Source organism: Poecilia reticulata, chromosome 23 (genome assembly GCF_904066995.2).
Source record: "Poecilia reticulata chromosome 23, P_reticulata-male-v2, whole genome shotgun sequence".
Lineage (NCBI taxonomy): Eukaryota > Metazoa > Chordata > Actinopteri > Cyprinodontiformes > Poeciliidae > Poecilia > Poecilia reticulata.
The window spans coordinates 138,975-163,053 of NC_088852.1; the positions used below are offsets into that span (position 1 = coordinate 138,975).

General features: G+C 48.8%; 1 protein-coding gene across 3 annotated transcripts; it reads left to right on the forward strand.

Moving 5' to 3' along the window:
- The first annotated feature begins 1,842 nt into the window (after positions 1-1,842).
- On the forward strand, positions 1,843-22,705 carry ptpro (protein tyrosine phosphatase receptor type O). Of its 3 annotated transcripts, XM_008401720.3 has the most exons (27): positions 1,843-2,214; positions 4,722-4,983; positions 5,173-5,328; positions 5,654-5,806; positions 6,251-6,736; positions 6,878-7,039; positions 7,229-7,425; positions 7,557-7,677; positions 7,744-7,937; positions 8,016-8,127; positions 8,223-8,386; positions 8,464-8,584; positions 9,691-9,824; positions 10,608-10,746; positions 11,694-11,814; positions 12,766-12,834; positions 13,723-13,806; positions 15,950-15,985; positions 16,955-17,036; positions 17,149-17,239; positions 17,346-17,422; positions 18,559-18,693; positions 19,144-19,266; positions 19,344-19,498; positions 19,663-19,798; positions 19,958-20,068; positions 20,475-22,705. In XM_008401720.3, the coding sequence occupies exons 1-26, from the start codon at positions 2,167-2,169 to the stop codon at positions 20,060-20,062; spliced, it is 3,663 nt and encodes a 1,220-aa protein (XP_008399942.2). In that variant the 5' UTR covers positions 1,843-2,166; the 3' UTR covers positions 20,063-20,068; positions 20,475-22,705. The 3 variants fall into 3 exon arrangements, with proteins under 3 accessions (XP_008399942.2, XP_081460386.1, XP_081460387.1); XM_081604260.1 differs by lacking the exon at positions 13,723-13,806; XM_081604261.1 differs by lacking the exons at positions 13,723-13,806; positions 15,950-15,985.
- The last annotated feature ends 1,374 nt before the right edge of the window (positions 22,706-24,079 follow it).

Here is a 24,079-nt window from a genome sequence, read left to right on the forward strand (position 1 = left end):
TAGAATGTAATGATTTCAGAGAAACGGCGTGAGCAGGACATCCTGCTGGGCCCGCTGCGGTTCGGTTCGGTTCGGTTCGGTTGACGATGCGCAGTTAGTGATGCGCAGAGCCACTAGTTCTGTTTCTAGAGCGGCAGAAACAGAATAAAAGATACAACTGATACAAATGTATCATTTACTGTATTTGATAACTGAAACGGTTCGGAACCAAACAGTAACTTTAATAAAACTTTTTTAAATAAGCGGCTAAAACTAAAAGAAATTATTTGAAGGAAAGAACCAATCAGGAGGAAGATCCTTTTAGAGGTCCTGGTTCTGGTCCTACGGGGTCAAACATTTACCGGGTCAGAAGGAACAACGTGGTTCGAATATGTCAGAAAAATCCCAGCAGGTTCCGGACTGGTTCTGGACTGGGAGCAGTGAGGTGTTCTCACCAGTAGGGGGCAGTGCAGACATGCAGAGGCGGCTTCAATCTGTTGTTTCATGAACCTTTTAAAACATGTAACAGGAAAGTTTAAAACATTAAAAGTGGACCGGGTCTCGTCAGAACCAAACCGCATCTCTTTACCGTCTCACGTCCTTCTTGGACCGGCAGGCTGCCGTAGCTGGGTCAGCTGGCTGGTCCGGATCGTTCACATCAAGCAGCGGTCCGTTTATCATGTGTTTGTGATGGAACTCCTCCGCCCCCTGCTGGTGAGCCCAGGCCCTGCAGCGGCTCGTTTGAGTCAAACCTTCAGGTGTTTTCAGCTTCACTCCGCCGCTTCGTGTCCAGGTGGATCAGACACCGTCCTTAAAAACACGGGCAGGTTGTTTGGTTCCGGAAGCTTCTGATTGGTTGGCGCTGCTCCTTTGTGTGACTTCATGGGACCGAATGATGGACCTGCAGCCGTCGGGTCAGGTTCTGAGGTCCTGGAGAAGGACTGAGGATGATCCAACACGGAACACCTGAGACATTTCTGACCAATGGAGACATGGGTCCGGTTAAACAGCCTGAGCTACAGGTGGAAGTTTACCTTTATAAAGTTACCCAGTCTGAAATAAATTACTAAATGTTTAGTTTAACTAAAGAATTACTTCTAAAGTATTTATATTCCAAACTAAATATTTAGCCTGCTAACCAAATATTTAAGCTAACAGACTAGCATGCTACCTAAATATTTAGGTTCAGAACTAAATATTTAATTTAGAGTTAAATATTTAGTTTGTAAAGTTTTAAGTTTAGTTCCCAAACTAAAAATGTGTCTATTTATTTTCCAAAATAAATATTTAGTTTGCTGACCAAATATTTATCTAACAAGCTAAGTATTTAGCTAGCGTGCTAACTAAATACATAGGTTGGTAGATAAATATTTGATTAGTAAAGTTTATTTTCCAGACTTAAATTTATGTTCCAGACAATATTTTTTTCCGAACTAAATATTCCGCTTGCTAGCCAAACATTTAGATACCAAGCTAAATGTTGTTAGCAGGCTAGCATGCTTACTAAAGGCCGGTAGCTATTTAGTTAACTTCCTAACTAAATATTTAGATTTGAAGCATTTCAAACTTTCATTTAGTTTGAAACGGTGACATTTGTAAATTAAAAATGAACTTTATTCTGTGTCAGACTCCATAAAATAAATTATTTGTGTTTATTTGCAACAATCGGCTCCAGATGTGCAGGATGTTTACTGTAAAACCAGCTTCTCTGAGATTATTTCTTTCTGAACATTTTACAGTGCTGCGGACTTTGAATCGATTTGGTTCCGAACCAGATAACTAGGTCAGAACATGTTTCCCTGTCAGTGGTTGTGTGTCTGATGAAGAGGAGGAGGAGGAGGAGGAGGAGGAGGTGCGCAGCCTCCGGAGCTCCGCGCAGCGCAGCGCAGGGCGGGGCGACGCCGCGCAGCAGCAGCTTCATCCCGGCTGACCGACACCGACCTCCTGCTCGTCTCCGGGCCGCGGCATGGACCCCGCAGCCCGGCCCGTTTCCCCTGGCTCCCAGCAGGTCCGGTTCGGCTGAAGATGCGCAGTTAGAGGTGCGCAGCAGAAATCTCCCGCAGATCGAATCTGTGCAGAGCGTCGCGGAGCGTCGGCCGCTGCGGCAGAAACAGCGCCATTGTTTGGATGCGCAGCGGAGCGGGAGGCTCCAGGCCGGGCTGAGAGCGCTCAGAGCCGGCAGCCAGCATGCTGCCTCCGCCGCTGCTCGCCGCCCTGCTGCTCGGCTCGGTCCAGGTGGGTCAAGGCCCGAACGGACCGCGCGGTTCGGGGGCTTTGTTCAGAACCGGCCTCACTGGAGGCGACGGGGCTGAATGAAACGTGCGTGTTGAGCGTGTGCGTGTTTCAGTGCGTGAGGTGAGGGGGGGTAGATGGTCCCGTGCGGGCAGCCAGCAGCTCGTTGTCCCGCAGAAAGTGGGTCAGTCGGCTGCAGCCTGACTGAGTAGGGATGTCTGTCAGCATCACTGAGGATCACACACACACACACACACACACACACACACACACACACACACACACACACACACACACACACACACACACGCACAGAGAGAAACAGAAACACAAAGAGACAGAGACACACACAGAGACTCTCTCTGTCCGGCTCCAAGTTCTCCAGCTGCTGAGTGATGGTGAGACCAGAACTGGTTCTGGTTCTGATGGTGATCTGCAGACATCCTCTAGGCTCACTCTTATCTGACAGTCCGGTTTGATATTTCTGGTCCGGTATCAGAACCGTCTGAGTTGGGTCGGGTTGTCTGGCCCATCGGATCTCTTCCAGAACCGAACACGTCTGGACTTCCTGTAGCTCAGCGGGAGTCTGGATCTGGTTATGTTTGTGTCGGATCCGATTTGGTTCTGAGTGGTAAACATGAGAGCTTCAGTTGCAGGAATGGGTGATCCGGCTCTTTGCCCAGGGTGTCAGAGTGGTGGGGGCGTTGTTGAGAACCGACCCGAAATGAACGGGTCCACTTAAAGACTGTAGGCCCGCGAAGTCCAAACTATTTCAATGAAACAGATCATGGTTGTCATAAATCTAAATCTATTAATGAAAGTTTGATTATTTTGGTCTCGATTGGAGAAAACTGGATCAACGTTTATTTAACAAACTTCCTGTTGGTTCATTACGCTGAACTTGGAGTATAAACCAACCAGATCTGGCCTGCTGGTTGCTAGGCAACGCCTCTGGTCCCCCAGCAACCAGCACAGCGAGTCTCCATTCTGTCCAGCAGGGGGCGCAGCCAGCAGCTGCTCTGCTGGAGGCCTGGTTCTGTTGCGGTTCTGGGCCTTCAGGAGGGTCTCTGGAGCAGAACCAACACGGACGGGTCCAACTGGTTCTGTCGGGTTCTGCTCCTCTGTGTAGAACTGTGCTGAGATGCTCACAGATCGGGTCAGAACCGGGTTAACAGAGTTTATTCAGGGTGCTGGCAGGAAACGGATCTCCCTGGTTCTGAATAGTGACAAGTTTCAGAACCGGGTCAGAGGAAATCAGCCAGGTTCTGCTGCATCCCATCAATTTTACCTCTGCTGGAGAAGTCAGGAGAACTCCAGCTGGTGGTTCTGGTTCTGGTTCTGGAAGCTTCATGAAGAGTCACATGAAGTCGGGTCCGGTGGGTCCGTTTGGACCTCCTGTCCTCCTGGTACCGGGTTCTTCCTCAGCCATTGTGTTTACATCACAATGTTGGCAGCTGCTGGGAGGGGCTGACCTTTGACCCGACCCCCCTCCAGCCGGGTCCATTCAGCCGAATGGGTGCGACCAATCAGAGAGCAGAACTGTTCTCCACTTCCTGTTCGCTTCTGGACTGGGTCTGTTGGATCCGGTTGGCTCCTCCTCCTTGGATCAGAACTGGACCGGTCGGTGGAAGAACAGTCAGCTTCGGCTCCGTTGCCATGGTGACCCAGGAACCAGACATAATGACCCCCGTCCCCACTCCAGCCCTGTTGCCATGGTAGCGGCCAGCGATCATGAACAGGCGCGTTTCCTGCTGCCCGGAACCAGAACTGGATCAGAACCGGCACATTACTGGTTCTGGGAGTTGAGGAATCTGGGTCAGAGACAGAACCGGGTCAGAACCCGGGCCGGAGGCAGCAAGCAGACGTTGTACAGGGAAAGCAGCTGCGGATCCGACCGACCTGGAGAGACGATCCGACCGGACCGGACAGGGAGAGACGATCCGACCGACCGGACAGGGAGAGACGATCCGACCGGACCGGACAGGGAGAGACGATCCGACCGGACAGGGAGAGACAATCCGACCGGACCAGGGTTTCTGATTCTTCTCAGACCTGCTAGGATCCAACTGATGATCTGGAACTTTGCAGACTGTTAAATGTTGACACAAAACTCATTTCATTTTTTCCTGAATTTTTGTAGGGACCCGTTCAGTGAATCAAATGTTTTCTGTTTGAGGAACCAGTTCCAGAAAAAAATCAGTTCGGAGTCGGAAAACGATCCAGTCAAAAATTGTTGGGTGAAACCAGGAAAGACTTTCGACCCTTTTTAACCGTCACAGGAAGGAAAACTTTACAAACAAGAACCGGATCAGAAGTTTAAGGTCACAGTGTTTCACCTGCTTCAGAGTGGAGTTCCTCAGGGCTCGCTCCTGGTTACCGCTGTTTTGTAGTTTTATTTCAGAGACCTCCAGAGACGCTGATGGGTCGTGAGGTTCCATCGTTTTTCTGCCTTCCTGTCTGAACCTGGTTGAACTTCCTGTCAGCTGATGACACACGGCTGTGTTTTCCAGGTTTCCTCGGCGTTTCAGGTGTCCACCAATCAGGAGGGACTGATTGTGGCGGCGCTGGAGCGCGGCGACCTTCAGGACAACATCACAGCGTATGCGGTGCAGATCTCAGGAGAACCTCGGCTGGTTCTGGTTCCGTTCATCAACAACAGCGAGCCGCTGCTGTTCAACGCGTCATTCCACGGCCTCTGCTACACGGTGGGGCTACTGGTCAAACTGGGACAGAGCTGGTCCCGACCCATGAAGAGCGTTCCCGTTCTCACAAGTAAGGAGCATTCCAGCGGCTCCTGTTCATGAAATATGCCCACCTGATATGCCAGACCTTCAGACATTATCAACATTAAGCTGTGTGTTGCTAGAAGCGGAGCGAAAAAACTTTCATCTGGAATTTTTATGTACATTTGTTTAAATTCTTCAGAAAACATTTCATGTTTCCATCTTCCTGTTTCCGCAGAGCCACTTCCTGTCCGTGCCGCGTACATCTCTGACTACAGAGAGGCTCCAGAAACCGGCGTTGTGTTCGACATTGACCCACCGATCAGAACCGTGTTCAGCCGGGTCAACATCAGCTACACGGAGGGCCTGGAGCGCCGCTCCATGCTCTATAAAGGTGAGGAAAACTGAAACCTGATGAAACACCGTCTGCTTGGAAACATAAAGGCTGTAGTTTCTCGCCTGACCTGATGGTGGCAGTGTAATCCCCGCCAATAATATGACATGTTAATCTCCTTAGAGTCCCAACAGTCGCCTCTGAGGAACTCCAGACATGAACTCCACACATGTTTCCTGGAAGCCCAGTTCTTCCTCATCCAGTCGGTGGGAAAACATTCCCACCGACTGGATGATCCCAGTTTCCCCTTCAGATTATTCCTGAGTCCAGAGGAATGAGAGGAATCAAACGGTTTCTCCAGGTCGTCTCTTCTGTTCGTCTCCAGATTTCTACAAAGGGAAGACGGTGTTCAAGCACTGGCTGCCAGGCATGTGCTACCGGAACATCACCTTCCAGCTCATCTCCGAGGCGACGGCGCTGCAGACGGCGCTGACCAGCCACAGCGACGTCACACACAGCCCGCTGCACCACCGCACAGGTGAGCAACTCCGGGTAGATACACCTGGAGAACACCTGGAAAACACCTGGTAGATATACCTGAACCCAGACCAGAAACTACCTGGGGGTTCCCTGAGGAAGTCTAGTTCTGGTTCTGGTTCTGGTTCTGGTCGTAGTTGCTCTGATGTAATGCCGTTTCCTACTGTTGAACAAAGATCCTGATGTGAGGTGAGATGCTTCACTCCTGCAGGTGAATGCAGCTCTGATGGGAACGTTCAGGGAAAACAGGTGAAGGAGATTTGAGAGGACGGCGATTGCACGTTCCAGACCACCAGGTTGTTTCCAGGCTGTTTCCAGGCTGTTTTTAAACAGTTTATCAGCGTCCATCTGTGATTCCAGGCTGTGCTGTTGCTCTGTGACGACGATGATGATGATGATGATGATGATGATGTCAGTAGATCCTCAGATCTCCTCTCCCCCCCAGTGCCCTTCCCGCCCCTCAACGTCTCCCACAGGGTGCTGTCCCTGAGCCGCCGGGCCGCAGCGGGGGGGCGTGAGGCGGCGGCCCGCCGGGCGCGGGACGTCCCGCTGGTGGAGGAGGCCGAGACACAGCCTGAGGAGGACGTCGTCTTTGAAGAGGAGGAAGCGACTCCTCGGGTTTCCTTCAACGCAACGCAGAACGTGACGGAGAGTGTCGCCGTTAGCAATGGCAGCCACGCGGAGGAGGCGGAGCCTCAGAGCTACTGGCTGGACCCCACGGAGATCTCGCCCGCTGACAGAGACGAGGAGTTTGTCAACGCCTTGGTGCCGGAGTACGAGGACTCCAACGAGCCGGGGTCGGCCATGGCGGTGCCCGCCGAGGTTCCGGTTCTGCCCACCAGGCTGCCCCCCGTCCTGCTGGAGCTTCGCTGGCTGCCCCCACGACCTCCAACCTCCTACGACGGCTTCAACGTCTACATCTACAGAGACGGTGAGCAGCAGTAGGGTCCGGTCACATGGTGGAGCGGTCCGTCTCCTGAGTGACAGGTTCTCTGACCCGCCCGCCACGTGAGATCTGTGATGGACCAGTTCTTCCAGTTTCCAGTCTCTGACCTACTGGTCTCGTCTGTAGGGAACTCCACAGAGATGGCGACTGTGGACGAGAACACGCACGAGTTCTTCACAGAGCTGACAGAGCCAGGAACGTACCGAGTCCAGGTCGCCACGCTGAGTTCGTCTGGAGACTGTGAGGCCCGGGAGAGCAGCGCCGACACCGGCTTCACCTTCTACCTCAGTGAGTCTCTGGAGAACCGGCAGGTTCGGAAACAATATGGCTGCTTTGACCTTTTCGTTTCATTTTCACAGCTTTCAGCAGATCGTTAACTCTGAACGATCCTCCTGGATCGTCATTGATTTGTTCAGGGTGTTAAAGGTTCTGTTTGGATCTACTGTGGTCCTGATGGGTCCGTGTGAATCCATCCAGGTCCCAGCGGCGAGCTGTTGGAGGAGCTGCGTGAGCGTCCTCAGGGCGTCAGCGTCAGGCTGCTGGACTCCAGCACCGCCGCCGTTTCCTGGGCTCCATCCCCTCAGAGCCACAACGGCAGCCTGGTGTCGGTGGTGTCCACCACCTGCCTGAAGCCCAGCCTGAGCCAGAGGATGGAGAACACCTACTGCAGCGAGGTACCGCCGGCCCGCCGGGCCAAACGGACACACAGAACTGCCTCGTCTGGTTGCCGTTGTTTCCTCACCCCCGTCTCTCCTGAAGCTTGTCGGCCTCGGGCTGCGAGTTACTGAACAAAATGTTTTCACAGGAGAACTCGACCAGTGACATCATCAGCAACCTGACGCCAGGCGCCCAATACCGCGTGGTCGTCTACCACACCAACGGCCCTCTGACCAGCCCGCCGTCCGAACCAGTCATCATTGACATCGGTGAGTTTCCCTCCTACTTCCTGTGTGGGCGGAGCCTTGCTGACTGACCAGGTGTGTTTGGCTCAGAGCCCACAGGTGTGCGGGAGCTGGCGGTGTACCCGCTGGGCCCCACGGCGGTGGTCCTCAGCTGGCAGCGGCCGTACCACGTGGCCTTCAGGAAGTACATCCTGCAGACCTTCTTCTTCAACCCCGTCACGCTGGCGTCAGAGTGGACCACCTACTACGAGATCGCCGCCACCGCCTCCGTCATCGCTACCGTGGTAACCGCCGTCTCCCGATGGTCGGCACTTAGTGCTGCTGGCGGCTGCTGATCCGGTTCTGGTTCTGTTTGTACCCAGAGAGTGACCGACCTGCTGCCCGCCTGGTACTACAACTTCAGGGTTTCCATGGTAACCTGGGGCGACCCGCCGCTCACCTGCTGCGACAGCTCTACGGTCAGCTTTGTGACAGGTACGGACCGGTTACCGGGTCTTGAACCAGCTGTTGGACCAAGACTCACTGTTCTGGTAAAGTTGGAGGTTCTGTCTAACCGGGCCTGTTCCCAGCTCCGGAGGCGCCCCACATCTCGTTGGTGGATTACTCCCAGGGGGTTCTGGCGGTCCGGTGGACCTACGGCGAGCTCTTCATCGACCTGAGCCACTCCAGGATGCTGCACTGGCAGGTGGAGGCCGTGGGCAAGAAGGGGCCACAGAGGAGATACTCAGTAGACGTAAGGAACCCGGTTCTGGTTCTGACGGGGCGGCTTGGACCTCCGTAGCGTCCGTCTGAGTCGGTTCTGTTCCCCAGGTGACCCGGAACGCCATGCAGGCCAGCCTGCCGCTGCCGCCGGGAGACATCTACAACTTGACGGTGACGGCGTGCACAGAGCGCAGCAGGAACACGTCTGTTCCCAACATCATCAAACTGGGTCAGAACCGGATCAGAACACACACACATTGCAGAAGGCTGGATTCTGTCGGCCAGATCCTCAGAACGGATCCGGACGGCAGGAATAAACGTTGATCACAAGAAATAAAATTAATTCATAATAAAGTTCTAAGTAAAACTAACATTGTTTAATTAAAATTTTATGGATGTTAATTATTGTTACACATTAAACTTCAAACCATTTAAACATATTTTATTGAGTAATTATTTAATATTTTTATATAAAATAGTTTTATTAATTTTTTCTATGAAAATTAATAATGATGACTTCCAACTTAAATTCAAACATTTTTCATTTTACAATTTAAAAAATAGTTAAATTAGAAATTCCTTGTTAGTTTTAGTAATTTATTAAAAATGTTAAAGAACGATGTCGCCATAAATCTTCCATTTTATTTCAGGAAATCCTAAATCTGATCATCTGAACTTTTTTCTGAAGAAATGTTAAAAACATGGAGTCAGGAATAAACGTGACCTTTGATCTGAGGCAGGTTTGTTGTCGTAGTTCTCCTTTCTGCCACTAGGGGCGCCAGAGAACTACATGACCAGCAGCAGTGGACCTAAAGATGGCGACTCCCGCCTGTCCAGAACATTCATAACTTGATTCGGGGTTTCCTCTGATACATGGAGGGTCAGAATTATACATACACCCCCTCAACCAATCAGGGAGCAGGATCTGGACCACACCCGCTCTGATTGGCTGAAGAGCCCAAATGTCTCGGTCTAGCTGTTGGTGCTGCTTCACGTTTCAGCCCACAGCATGGTGCTGCCACCGCCATGTGTGACAGCTGCAGGTAGAGGATGTGGGCGTGGCTTCGTCCATCCAGATGGGTGGGTTCTGCAGGTCCAGGAAGTGGTTCTGGTATGAAATGTTTTGGTTTCAGTTTTTTAGCTCAGAGGTTCTGCTGGGTTCTGCCCGTCCAGCGCTGCGCATTCGGACTTGTCTGTGAAAGTGAAACAGAAACTGGCCGGGTCCACTTCCTCTTCTGGCGTCTTTAAGTGGCGCCGCTCAGAGGAAGTGGCGGCGGTCCGGTTCAGCCCAGTTCAGCCCGGTTCAGCCCAGCTGATGGAGTGTTTGTCCCGCAGAGCCGGCCCCTCCCCGCCTGTTGCTGGCCGTCAACGCCACGCACTCGTCCGTCACGCTGCTGTGGAGCGAGGACGGCGTGGTGGACTACTACCAGGTTCTGTGCCGACCCAACTGGGCCAGCAAGGAGCTGAAGGTAAGCCCGCCTCACACCGGGTCTGGGTTCAGGACTGGGAGGGGTTCTGCTGCCGAGCGGACCCAGAACCAGAACCAGCAGAAAGAGAAGCTGAGTGTTAAAACGGCGAAGAGATTTTATCGTCAATATTTTTGTTTTTACTGATTTTCTTTATTTCTCATCAAGTTTCCCCACAGAACCACAAATCTGGTTCTGATCCGAAGACATTTTTATCACATGTACATTTTTTTTAGTTGTCTTTTTTTTTATGGTTAATTTTTTAACTGAATTTATTTTTCCAGATTTATTTACTATTTTATTATTTTCCTGTTTCCATCAGAATTTACTAAAAAGTTCTGATGCTCATCTGATCCGGAACCGTTTGACCTCCGGAACCGAGGTCAAACGGTTCCGGAGGTCAAACAGAATTATTCTGTGGTTCAGAATAATCAGAACCACAGTAATCTTCAGGTCCTGGTTCTGGTTCTGAAATTCCCTCCAGGAGTTTTTGATGTGTTCGGGAACCAGATGATGGACCACAGTCTGACTGCCTGACCCGGTTCTGGTCCAGAAGCTGAAGGTTCTTCAGAACTTTCTGGTGAACTGGATAGATCTCAGCAGAACCTGGATCAGTTGTCAGGAGAATCTCTGTGGTTCTGGTTCTGGTTCTGACCTGTCCGGCTCTCTGGACCAGAACATTGATCGGATCAGAACCATTTGCCCAAGTTCCGTCAGAAGGCTCACACTGAGCATGCTCAGACAAACGGGTCGTGGTTCTGTTCTGACGTGTGGCTCCCCCTGCAGGCCGGAGAGCCCATCACCTCCACCGCTCAGGTTCTGACCGTTTCGGGTCTGGTTCCGTCGTCCAGCTACAACTGCAGCGTGACGAGCTTCAGCTACAGCTCAGCCAGCCGGCCGGCCCGCATCACCGTCACCACCGCAGGTAGGGGGCGCTGTGGAGACCTTAAACGTGTTTTAACCAGATCAACACAAAGTAGTGGAAAAATCTGAAAGGTGTGGCGGGCTTTTTATTCTGCTGTCCTCTGAATGAAGTGTCACTGCAGCAGTTCTGGTTCTGGTCTCAGGTTCCGGCTCCTGCAGGTTTTACCAACTCAAACTTGAGGCTTTTAAAGACCAAAACGAATGAGATTTAAGACGTGCGCTATTAAAACATGTTTAATGGAGTGAAGCTGCTGAGCTTCGCTGCACACAGTTAATGCAGGTTGACTCAGTAAGACAAACATCACCCAGCAACTGATGTTTACTTTTACCCTAAAAACAAGCTAGCTAGAGTATATTAGCAGCTAGTTAGCATTAGCATCAGCCGCCTTGAGATGTATGCGTTTGCCTTAAACAAAAATCTTGCTAGAAAGACAAACTACAAGAGATGAAACGGGGCAGCCACCACAAAATGGTAGACGTTTTTATTTGAATTAAATGAATTTAAGACGATTTGAGTTTTTATCCTGATCATGTTGAGGTGATTTTCGTCGACCTGCTGCAGAGGAACCAACACTTCTAAACTGAAACATCTTTAAGGGAATTAGATTCAAACAGGAAATTATAAATAAAGACTTCCTGTCATCTTCAGTTTGCGGAACTAGAATTTAAATAACCGATGACCGTGTCTTCCCTGACATTAAATCCACTTCCTGTTGGACTTCCTGTGTGATTCATGGGCCTGATGATCTCACTGAGAATTATTCCTGCATTTATTGAAATCCGCCTCATTAACGCCAGCAGGAGGCTTTTATTGTGAAGGTGTTGAACAGGAAGTGCAGTGTAGGCTCCGCCTTCTGATAATGTGTGTGTGTGTGTGTGTGTGTGTGTGTGTGTGTGTGTGTGTGTGTGTGTGTGTGTGTGTGTGTGTGTGTGTGCGCGCGTCTGCAGCCAAAGAGATGAACCCGAGCGTGGCGGCCATCTCGGCGCTGGCCGTCCTGAGCCTCCTGCTCATCAGCCTTCTCGTCCTCTTCCTTCTCGTCCTCCGCAAGAAACACCTGGAGATGACCAGGTGAGCCTTCGCATCACCATGGCAACGGGAGGCAGAACCAGCATCTGAAGATCTTCCTGATGTGAACTCAGATTAAAATGTTGAAATGTTCAGAAAACAAGGAAAACAGGATTTATTAAAATACCAACAACATCAACAGAATTACAAAAATAATAATAAAAATAATAAATATAATAATAATAATTAATAATAAATATAATAATAATCTGATGTCCATCTGGTGTCTAAACTGGGAGCTTCTGCTAGAATGTTTCTTTGTATTAATAAACTTATTTTTATCTACTAAATCAACTATTAACTCAATATTTGAATTGAGCAGAAATGATTGTAGAATTAAAACCAAAACTTTTTCCACGTTTGTCAGATTTAAAACATAAACAGCAAAGCATAACTGAACATTTTCATCTTTTTTTTATTTGTTCTTGTGTGAATTTGGCTCATTTCTGTTTTATTTTTCCAACTTTATGAAAAGTTTGTGGCCAATTCTGCATTTTATTAAAAGCCATTTTAAGTTTTTAGTCCTGATTATTAATAAATTAAATTAAATTAAAAACTGGGAGGATTTAATTAAATACTTTTAGTTTCTGTCTGATTTTACTATCATTTGTTTTGTTGTGATTTTTCTTTATTTCTACTTTTCTTAGTCTGGTTTAGTTTTAAGTCTCTTCAGGTTAGTAAAGATTTTGTCTTTATAGTTTTATTTTTGGTGTTTTATATTTTATATTTTTCTGTTTTGGTCGCTCTGGGTTTTTATTTTTTGTCTTTTGTTTCATGTCATTTTTTAACTTCCTTATTTAGTGAAAAAATAACATGAAGTGAGAATAATTGCGTTGCGTAACTTGAGTGGTTTGAATTGAGCAGATAGCGGCTGATTTTCCGTTATTCTTCACTTCCTGCTGACTTCCTGTTTTTCCGTGACTTCCTGTCTGATCCCGTCGCTTCGTGTTGCAGGAACTGCAGCGCCGAGACCTTCGTTAACTTCGCCTCGTTTGAGCGAGACGGGAAGCTTCCCTACAACTGGTACGCTCCTCTTCTTCTGCTGCTGCTGCAGGCGGTTGGGTTGCCGTTGGCGACGGGCCGCCGCAGCATCACTTCCTCATTTCACATCTGCACACACCCAACAGGAAGTAGCCGAGTGGAGGGACAGATTGATGAGGCAGATTAGGATGTGAACTTGCAGCTAAGGCTTTAATGTTGTGTGTGGCCCTTTAAGACGATGATGATGATGATGATGATGACAGACGCTGCTTGTTGAAGATGAAAGCTCAGGTCTAATCTGTGGTTTTAAGACCCAGTTGTTCTTTCAAATACCTAAAAACAGAAATGAGAGCAGTCCATTAGTCATCCTTTCAAAATAAAAGCCTCTGAGTCGGCGCTGTGGCTGAAGGTTCTGGTTCTGGTTCTGATGGTTAATATAAGAGCTGAAAGACGGTCAGTGAAGGCAGAACCCCATCACTAAACATTTCATCAGCGTGTCGTGCTTTTATTGTGAAGGGCAGCTGTGTTTCTGTGAGGAAGAGGAGGACGAAGGTGATTTCAGTCAGAACCAGCCGAGGACTGGATGGGTCCCATCGGATCTGTTCCAGAGAGCCGATCAACATTTACTTGAACTATTCCACAGTAATGCTGATTCGGGTTTTCTGGTTCTGGTTGACGGTTCCACTCCCAGTCTGACTCTGCTGCTTTATGGCGCCCCTCCCCCCCCGTTGCTGAGCTCATCAGAACCGTCACGGCCGGCTGGGTGTTGTGGGCGGAGCCAGCGGTGATGTCATGCTGTGCAGTGAGGCAGCTGATGCTTTAACTCTGCACTAATTGAAGCCTCTTTACTAACGAGCTCCATGTTTTGTCGCCCCCTGGTGTCTGTTCTCTTTATTTTCTCTTTTTGTGTCTGTTTATTTGAACCTTCAGGCGAAGAAGCCTCTTTGCCTTCCTTACCCTCCTGCCATCCTGCCTTTGGACTGACTATCTTTTGGCTTTTTATATTAATCCGTGGTAAGTAAGCGCCTGCTGCACTTTGGGGCATGTTCACCCGCCGCAGTTCAGAGACGCTCAGATCAGCCTGGTGTGTGTTAATTCTTCCACAGGTTCTTGGAGTCCCTCAGGGCTCTGAACCAGGAACTGGGTTTTCCTGACGCCTCGTCTAGAAATCCCTGAATGGAGGCAATGAGCTCCATGGGGTTCATCAGGGCTGCATTCTTGGCCCTCAAACACGTTTGCTGTTTGCTTTTGCTTCAGAAAACATTGAAACGGCAGGAGTTTAGTTTTCTCTGCTCATAAGTTTTCCTCAAATGAAAACAAACTTTTTTACATAATTGTAACTATAAATTGGTGATTTGGATGTTTTGACCATTTTCAACATTTTTCAAGAGAAAAGTTTTAATAACCTGAAGTTTTATCATTATTTGCTTCTTCATTTCTTTCATTTGGCTTTTTTTAGACCAGCAGAAACGACTTCATGACGTGAGCCGTCGGGTTCCTGTTGGATTGTTTTCTCAGTATTTCATGTTTTTCTGAAAATATCATGTAAATCCTGATATTTTGTGGCTGTTCAGACACACCAGACTCTGCAGCGTTAGCATCGCGCTGAACTGTGGCGGGTCGCTCCGACACGGCCGTCGTCCGCAGCATGATGCTCACTCTGCTTCGCCGCATGCCGTCAGTCGCTCAGTAGCTCAGGCTCTGTAGATGTGCATGATCCTGGTTTCTTGTGAATCCGGAGGCATTTCAAAGTAAAAGCATGAACGGCTTAGAGTAAAGTCCAGCCTGATGAAGCCGGTGCCAGGCAGGTATCGGGTTCGGGTTCGGCCGTCTGCACGGTGGTGATCTCATGTTTGGCTTCTTCTCTGAAAGGGTTCTGGAAGCCTGTGGCTGAAAAAAACGTTTCTTCAAGAAAGAAATTATTTTCTCATCTTTTGTTCTGATGAAACGTTTAACCGACTTGTTACCGTGGTAATAAAACTGTTTTTATGAACTAAAATATATCTAGAAAGAATAGATTTAAAATTCTGTTTCTAAAAAACAAATCTGTTCTCAAATTCAACTTTTTAATATAAAAGTTTTTAATGATGTAAAATCAGACGGATGGAAACTTGCAGCCACAGGCTTCTACCGTATTTCCTCTAATAGAGTCCCACAGTTTCATCCACACAAATTCAGCAGATTTTTAAGTTTTTATTGTTTTAAATTAACTATTAATTTTTTATAATGAGATTTTATTATCAATGCAGAACATCATATTCTAAGATTGTTAGTGAATTATAAAAGCATCTTAACGATACATTTATGAAAAATGTGCAATTTAATATTTTTATTTGAAGAAAATATTGTGTTATAATAAAAATAACCTCCAGAATAGTAAAATAATATTTTATTTAGAGGAAATACAGTGTTAAACCTCCAATAACCCACAGGACTCGTCTGTGCAGCTGCTGTTTTCCACAGTCCAAAGGAAACCATGGAAACAGATCAGAACCACCTCACTGGACTCTTAAGTTCTGATGATGAAAGTCCAGTAAATTCTGGTTCCACATGAACCTCTGAGCTGCAGCTGGAGCAGAAAAACTTTATGAGGAACCAAAATATTCACCACAGTAAAGTTAGTGACTGGGAAGCGCCAGCAGGGGGCGTTACTGCTGCTGCTGCAGCACAGACAGTCCTGAGCTGCTGCTGCTGCTGCTGCTGCTGCACAGACAGTCCTGAGCTGCTGCTGCTGCTGCTGCTGCTGCTGCTGCTGCTGCTGCTGCTGCAGCACAGACAGTCCTGAGCTGCTGCTGCTGCTGCTGCTGCTGCTGCTGCTGCTGCTGCTGCACAGACGGTCCTGAGCTGCTGCTGCTGCTGCTGCTGCACAGACGGTCCTGAGCTGCTGCTGCTGCTGCTGCTGCTGCTGCTGCTGCTGCACAGACGGTCCTGAGCTGCAGCTGCTGCTGCTGCTGCTGCTGCTGCTGCTGCACAGACAGTCCTGAGCTGCTGCTGCTGCTGCTGCTGCTGCTGCTGCACAGACGGTCCTGAGCTGCTGCAGCTGCTGCTGCTGCTGCTGCACAGACGGTCCTGAGCTGCTGCTGCTGCAGCTGCTGGTGATGATGATGATGATGATGATGAAGATGATGTGTGGATTTCATGCTCTTTGTGTTTTTAGGAGCAAAACGGCTTTAAAGAAACGGAAGCTAACCAGGTAACCGAGTCCTGAAGCTTCAGACTCTGATTGTTTGTCCAGCTTCAGCCATCAGCTCCACCCTGACCTTTAACCTTCACCCATCCGCTGCTCCATCCCTCCTCCACTCATCCCATCTAATCTGGGAGATAATCCGTCACTCCTTCATCCCAGACTGATCTCAGAAACAGGACAGTGTTGTTTATCTGGATCGGGTCCATAATCGGCGCCACGGCGGGTCGGAGAGGTTCTGTTGATCTCCAGTTTGGGAACAAAAATGGGAAGGAGATCCAGTCTGACGTTCCTCCTTCTGGAGAGCAGAACAACATCCGGAACCAGCAGCTGGACCGATCCGCTCCAACGGTTCTGCACCAGAACCTTCGTCCTTCACCAGCTGGTGGTAGAGGTGGTATCATGCTGTGGGCTCGGATCTTCTCTGAGGCAGGAGGGCGTGTCCTCAGCGGAGACCGTGCCCCATTGGACAGCTGAAGACGTCCGGACCAATCAGGAGCCAGACAGGAAAATCCTGTTTCTGGGACCTGCTGGTTCTGATGAGGCAGCAGGACATTTTCCTGCTGTGGTTCTGGAAGCCCAGACTGCTTCATCCCAGTCAGAACAGAACCTTAACAGAACATTCTGGATTAGAACCCTTCGACTGTTCTGATCCTGCTCTGCGTTTTCATTGGCTGTCGGCCGTTCTGATGTTTGGCGGTCTGAGCGGCGCCGCTGAACTCAGCCGATGCTGCAGTCATTGAGCTGCACCTTTGGGTCATTATGGTTCTGTTGGGAGGTTCTGGTTTGGGAAGAGGAGGCTGGAATGTTCTGGGTTTTGGACCCGGTGGAGCCAGACTCTGAACCCTGAGCTCCAGCATGAACCGTCAGGATGAGGATTTGATTAGGATTACTGACTTCCTCTGAGCGTTCCCAGGTAGCGGTTTGGACCGGAGGTCAGAACCTCTCAGAACCGTCTGACGTGGTTTGTGTTTGCAGCCTGGTGCAGCTGGACGACTTCGAGGCCTACTTCAAGGACATGAGCAAAGACTCCGCCTACAAGTTCTCCCTGCAGTTCGAGGTACGACTTGGACACGTCCTGTCCTCCAGGGGGAACCGCCGGGCTGCGGAGCTGGATGGGTTTAGAAACGGGTCGGTTCTCCATCAGAACTGAAATCTGCTCTGTTTTCCAGGAGCTGAAGAGCGTTGGCCTGGATCTGACCCACGATGCCGCCGACCTGCCCGTCAACAGGCCCAAGAACCGATACACCAACATCCTGCCCTGTGAGTCCGGACCCGGTCAGAACCCGGCTCCAGATCCAGACCGGGTTCTGCTGAAGTCTGACAGCATCTGTAGTTCATCTCCTGACTAACTACCCTCCTCTCCCAGATGACTTCAGTCGGGTCCAGCTGGTCTCCATGCACAACGACGAAGGTGCCGACTACATCAACGCCAACTACATCCCTGTGAGTATCCGCCGGCTCCACCGCCTCTCCCAGAACCTCCAGAACACCCACGGCTCGGTCCGCCGTGGCCCAAAGGCAGAAACCTTCACATTTAATGAGATATGCACCTCCACAGCTGGCCACCAGGGGGAGCTGGTGGTTCATAGATTGAAAGAGAAAGTTTCATCTGACGTTCAGAATATCACAAAGAGCTTCTTCTAAAAATGAAACGGACAAGACGAGTTCAGAGACGAGAGCCTGGAGGCTCCGCCCCTCTTTAGCTTCAGGCTAGCATGCTGCTGAGCTAGCAGGACCTGGTCACATGACCTGAAGGTCTCCAGAGTGAAACCTCTGTAGCTCAGGAACATGTTTAATATCTCAGCAGCTCTGACTCTGGTACAGAAACCAGAACCCGAGCTAGAACTCGGGTAGAACCAGAACTGATGTTTGGACCTGCCAGGCCAACGGTGCTGATAAAACTGAGCCATTAATGAGAGGAGTACGGGTGGAGCGATGACGGTACCAGAAAGACCCAGAAACAACAAACGGTCCGGTTCTGGAGGACAGGAACCAGCAGGTTCTGATCGTCTCAGGTTCAGGTTCCAGAGCTGAGGAACAGAGAAGCTAAATGCTGCCTCACCTGGTTCTGGTTCTGGTAACACCGGATCAGCAGGTCTCTGAAGTCCTGAAGGGTCCATATGGTTCCGACCGGACCAGGAATCCCAGAGAAATGGTCCATAAAGCCCATTTGTGGCTTTTTAGGCCATCAGAAAGTTTAAATTCTGCTCTTCCTGTTTAGACAGGAAGTCCTGCTGATGTCATGAAGGTGATTTATTGGTGATGTGTTTGTTTAGGAGCCACAAAACAAAAGCTGAAGTTGTTCTGTGTAGCAGATAGAAACAGGAAGTAACGAATCATTCTCTCAGCTGGCGTAAAATAACGGCTGAAGTTTCTGAAAATCTGAAACTGATGTTGGATCCTGATTGACTCCTGATTCAGTCGTCCCGGAAACTGTCCTGGTTCTGAAACCGTCTGGATCTAAAGAGCAGTTTGGCTTTTCTGGCATTCTGAGCATTAAATATCTGAGCTGACTGGTGCTGCTGATTCTGTTCCAGTTCCTCTCATCCGGTTTCTGTTTCATCCGGTTTCTGTTTCAGGGATACCGACATTCCCAGGAGTACATCGCCACCCAGGGGCCGCTGCCGGAGACGCGCAACGATTTCTGGAAGATGGTTCTGCAGCAGAAGTCGTCTATCATCGTCATGCTGACTCAATGCAACGAGCGCCGCAGGGTGAGCAGCCGGTCCAGTCCGGTCCGGTTCAGTCCGGTTCAAATTCACATCATATCACAGTCCTATTTGTTAGAAACATTTCTGGTCATCACTAGGTGGCGCTGTTCCTACCAGTATGTCTTAGATCTACAGTCAAATACAGGCTCGAGTCTGCCCCCTGCTGGCTGGTCCTTGTTAGTGAAGCTCAGCGTTTGTTCTGCCCCCTGCTGGCTGGTCCTTGTTAGTGAAGCTCAGTGTGTGTTCTGCCCCCTGCTGGCTGGTCCTTGTTAGTGAAGCTCAGTGTGTGTTCTGCCCCCTGCTGGCTGGTCCTTGTTAGTGAAGCTCAGTGTTTGTTCTGCCCCCTGCTGGCTGGTCCTTGTTAGTGAAGCTCAGTGTTTGTTCTGCCCCCTGCTGGCTGGCGGTTTGCTCTACATTTCCTGCTCCTCCCAGCTGATGTTTTGGTGTTTCCAGGTGAAGTGCGACCACTACTGGCCGTTCACAGACGAGCCGGTCATGTACGGTGACATCAGTGTGGAGATGCTTTCTGAGGAAGGCTCTCCGGAGTGGATCATCAGGAAGTTTCGACTTGGATATGTGAGTCTTCTTCTTCTGCAGGACGAGGCTTTAAAGGACCGATCAGAGCTACAATGACTCTCTGCCTCCCCCTGCAGGCGGACGAGACCCTGGACGTCCTCCACCTGAACTACACCTCGTGGCCGGATCACGGCGTTCCCACGGTCAACGCCATCGAGAGCATCCTGCAGTTCGTCCACATCGTCCGGCAGCAGGCCAACAGGACCAAAGACCCCATCATCGTCCACTGCAGGTCGGTCACCAGCTGGTTCCAGAAGGTCCGGTTCTGGTTCTGATGTCATATAATCAGTCAGGCGACCTTGCAGAACTGGGCATATTAGAAACTATGAAATGTTTAGCGATGGGGGTGGTTGGTTCTGCTGGCGACCCGTTAGAACCCAGATGTTTCTGTTCCAGCGCCGGCGTGGGCAGAACCGGGACCTTCATGGCCCTGGACCGCCTGATGCAGCACATCCGGGAACACGAGTTCGTGGACATCCTGGGCATGGTGTCGGACATGAGGTCCCACCGGCTGTCCATGGTCCAGACCGAGGTCAGGACGGGTCCGGGCTTCAGCACACAACACACACACACACCCTCTACCACAGCACAGACCGTGTGTGTGTGTGTGTGTGTGTGTGTGTGTGTGTGTGTGTGTGTGTGTGTGTGTGTGTGTGTGTGTGTGTGTGTGTGTGTGTGTGTGTGTGTGCAGGAGCAGTATGTCTTCATCCATCAGTGCGTCCTCCTGATGTGGCAGAAGAAGAAGCAGCAGTCCATCACATCTGATGTCATCTACGAGAACTCCAGCAAGACATAATGAGATGTGAGTCCAAGTCCAGGGAACCTTCGGCTGGTACCGGTACCAGCTGGTTCAGAACCGGGTACAACAAGAACTGGGCTCAGAACCACTTTCTGCAGCTGGTTCTGAGCCATCAGAACCAGTAAGGTCCACTGGTTTAGGAAGTTTATCATTTAGCTGGTCATTCAGTTGGGTTATAGGTTAGTTGATTGAATAATTGGTAAAATGGTTGGTTGGTTGGTTGCTGTTTTCTTTAGTCGTGTAGTTTTGATATTTACCAGTGGGTTGAATTCTGGATTTTTCCAGCTGAATGTCGGATCCTGAGCGTTCCCAGCAGATCCATTCTGAGGTTAGCATGCTAACTGGGTGCATCCAGTTAGCATCCGGTGTGCTGACCAGGTTCTCCTCTGCACTGCTCGATGTCTTGCAGGCGGCGACAGGATTTTTCTCTGTAGAAGATGACCCGCTTCATCATCAGAACCAGAACATGACAGAGTGACCTTTGACCCCGGCTTTTATTTGACTCGGTGTCCTGTCATTTGATGGAGTTCTGCCTTAAGGATCTTTCACTGACTGACCAGAACCAGAACCATTCAGGCTGTTTCCAGCGACCCGCCGTGATGCAGGACCTCTGACCTCTGACCTCTGGGGGTCTGAGTCAGCAGTTTTCCATTTGATGTCGTTTTTTTTTTATCTCAGGATTTGCTGGAAGCCTGCGCACCGACTTCGTTTGCTTTGTCACGTTTAGTTTCTGCCTCAGTCAGCGCTGGCGGCTAGCAGGACGCTGATTGGACACTGCCATTAGAACTGATCCCAGAGCTGCAGAACCCCCAAACACAGGAAGAGAACGGACTGGGAGGACTGGGAATGCCGTAGTTTAACTTTGCACTGAGGCGAAGGGAAGAAAGAACCTTCGGAGCGATCGCTGCGTTTCCGTCGCTTTGCTTCAAACTGAAGAAGAGCTTCAGCACCGGCAGCGATGCTTCATCAGAACCGGAGCACATGGGCTTCAGGAAGAGGGAATTCTGGGAAGTTCCAGGCAGCAGATCAGGTTCAGAGACAAAAGTTCAAACATCTGATCAGAACCGCAGCTGGAAATCTGCTGGCTGAACCTCCTCTTTCTTTCTGCCTGACCTTTGACCCTGCAGCTCCCCTGGACAGAAACGATCCGCCAGAATAAATCCAGTCATCTTCAGGCAGATTAAGAGATTAAACTCAATGCTCCAGAAATCCATTTAACACTAAGTAGCTCATCATTGGTGCGTCTGGATTAAATAATCCCAGATGTTTGTTTTCTCTAAATCTAAAATTCAAGTTTAAAGTCAAAATGTTTAACAAGAAAAAAAGACCTAAATCATCTTCACCGCCTTAAACCAGGAAGCTTAAGGCGGTGAGGATGAAACCAGTCAGTTTGATGAAAACGTCTCTGGGATCAAAGCTAATCATGCTGTTCTCATCTTTAACACTAGGTGGCAGTAAATGTTACTCATTATATCTGTAAATCTGGAATATCTGTTTATTTTAATTCACAGAACATACTGGAGAAACATATTTTTAAACTCTGAATATAGAAAAACTAAATTATTTTTGGAGTTGTTATAAAGACCTGGTGAGTAAAATTCAGGAATGTTTGGCGCCCCCCGGTGGCCGTTCTGTGAAGCGTCTGCTGTTTTTTCCATATCAAGTTTTGGTTTTTCATCTTTGTTCTAATTTTATGACTTGAAGGTTGGAATCACTCTGGATCTCCACTCCATGACTTTAGAGAATGTCTCCTGAACAGAGGCGCGCTCGCCGAACCCAAACTATTACTCTGCATTCAGGAAGTGCACGGTGTCGTCAAAATAAAAGCTCAGCTTCTCTCATCATTGCAGTTTTCAGCTTCAGAAACTAAGAGTTTTTTGTTTTCATGGACTTGTTTTAAAATCTTTTTCTTCTGGTGAAAATGTACTGACAAAATCTGTTTTATCAAAAGTAACATTTTTCATTATTTCTGATTTTAATAAAAAATGGATCTTGGTAAAAATAGAACTGTATCCCTTTGTTAATGAAAATGTTTCATTTAAAGAGAGTTTTTCATTTTTATATTTTCATGCTGATAACTTGCTGGAGTTCCACATATTTCTAATGCACCAGTGTTGATGCTGTAATGTCAGCTTTGTGTTGGTATTTAGATTTTGACAGCTGTTTGGTTACAAGTTGAGATTGAATTACATGTGGAGCTTTTATTTTGGCAGGAGTAAAACGGAGAGTGGAGCATTTTGAGGACACCGTGTGTTTTTGTACTCAGCTTTTAGTGAATGTGGGAGTAAAGAAAAGCACAGTTTCTGTTGAGCAGCTTGGTGTTGTGGCCTTGTGGTTCCTCAGTCGCCTCAGTCTGCTTATGGCTCCATTTCACTGGTAGATATCAGATGAACTGTACATAAAACTGCAGATTAACTGCTCGTTATTGCTCAGAACTTCTTGTGAAACTGTTGCTTTAGGCTTTTTTTCTAAGGTTGTAAATGTAAAACTAAACATTTCACGGTTCTTTCTCTTGCTTAGTGTGTCCAGTCCAAACTCGTACGTCGTTGGTGCCATTTTTCTTGTGCATTGTGTCACTTACAGTTTGACTTGAAACTGTCACAGAATTTTAATGTGTGTTCAATTAAAATGTTGCAGATATCAGTGTTGTCTCATTTTATCAATCCTGAGAAAAGTTCTGCTGTTTTATCATTTAAAGTTACTGAAGCTGAAACACAGGAAGGCTGTGCAGAATGAAGCAATCAGTAAATGTGAGAAATGAAAGACTTGATCTGATGAGCCCAAAAACACACCGCCATGTTTTTATGCTCATACTGCACTATGTCCTATGTCACCTATTCACTGACATCACAGTATTCTGTCATTTACCTCATGTTTGACATCGACGTCCTATTTACCTCATTCTTTGTCACAGTACACTATGTTTAATTTGAGGTCTTTTTGGACATATTATACTTCATTTTTAACACATTTTGATTTTCGATGTCATAGAAAATGGGGTAAAATGCCACATATTGTGCTATGAAGTGTAAAATTACATAGAATGCAGCACAGTATGATGACGTCAGAATGAGGTAGATGGTAGAGCTACTACGACATGGAGAAACGGACTGAACTTACATCTTCCAGTCATTCTGACCAGTCAAAGCGTTTTACACTAGAGTCACATTCACACCGATCGGTGGGCGAGTTGGGGTTAAGGGCCCAGGGGCACGTTGGCATGTGGCAGGAGGAGCTGGAATCGAACCTGCAACCTTCCGATCACAAGACGACACTCTACCCACACACCCTCTGACAGCACAGAGGTTACAGAAGTACCAGCAGTAATGCGGTCGGACCCGGACGGTTCTGGTTCTGTGGACTTCTCGCCGACCCAGACCGGCAGGGAACCAGACTGAGCGACTTCATTAACGTCTCAGTGTGACATCACACACTCCCATGATCCTCTGCTGTCGCTGGCAGATGGAGGTGATCAGGATCGACCCGGGAGACACTGCCTCCATCACACACACACACACACACTCTGACACACACACACACACTAACACACACACTAACACACACACACACACTAACACACACACACACTAACACACACACTCTGACACACACACTAACACACTAACACACACAGACACACTAACACACACACACACTAACACTCTGACACACACACTAACACACACACTCACACACACACACACTAACACACACACACTCTGACACACAAACTAACACACTCACACACACACACACACACTGACACACACACTAACACACACACACACACACTAACACACACACACTAACACACTCTGACAGCCACAGGTGTTAGTCCAGCTGCGGGGGGTTCGGGGTGTTTGGGGGGTTCGGGTGGGCTGTTGGGTCCAGACGCCCTGGTTGCAGGGACTCTGTCCGATCAGAACCAGAACTCTAACTGAAAAAGCTTTGAATGATCTGGTTTCTGAATGTGACCCGGTTCTGGTTCTGGTTCCGGGTCAGAGGTGAAGATCC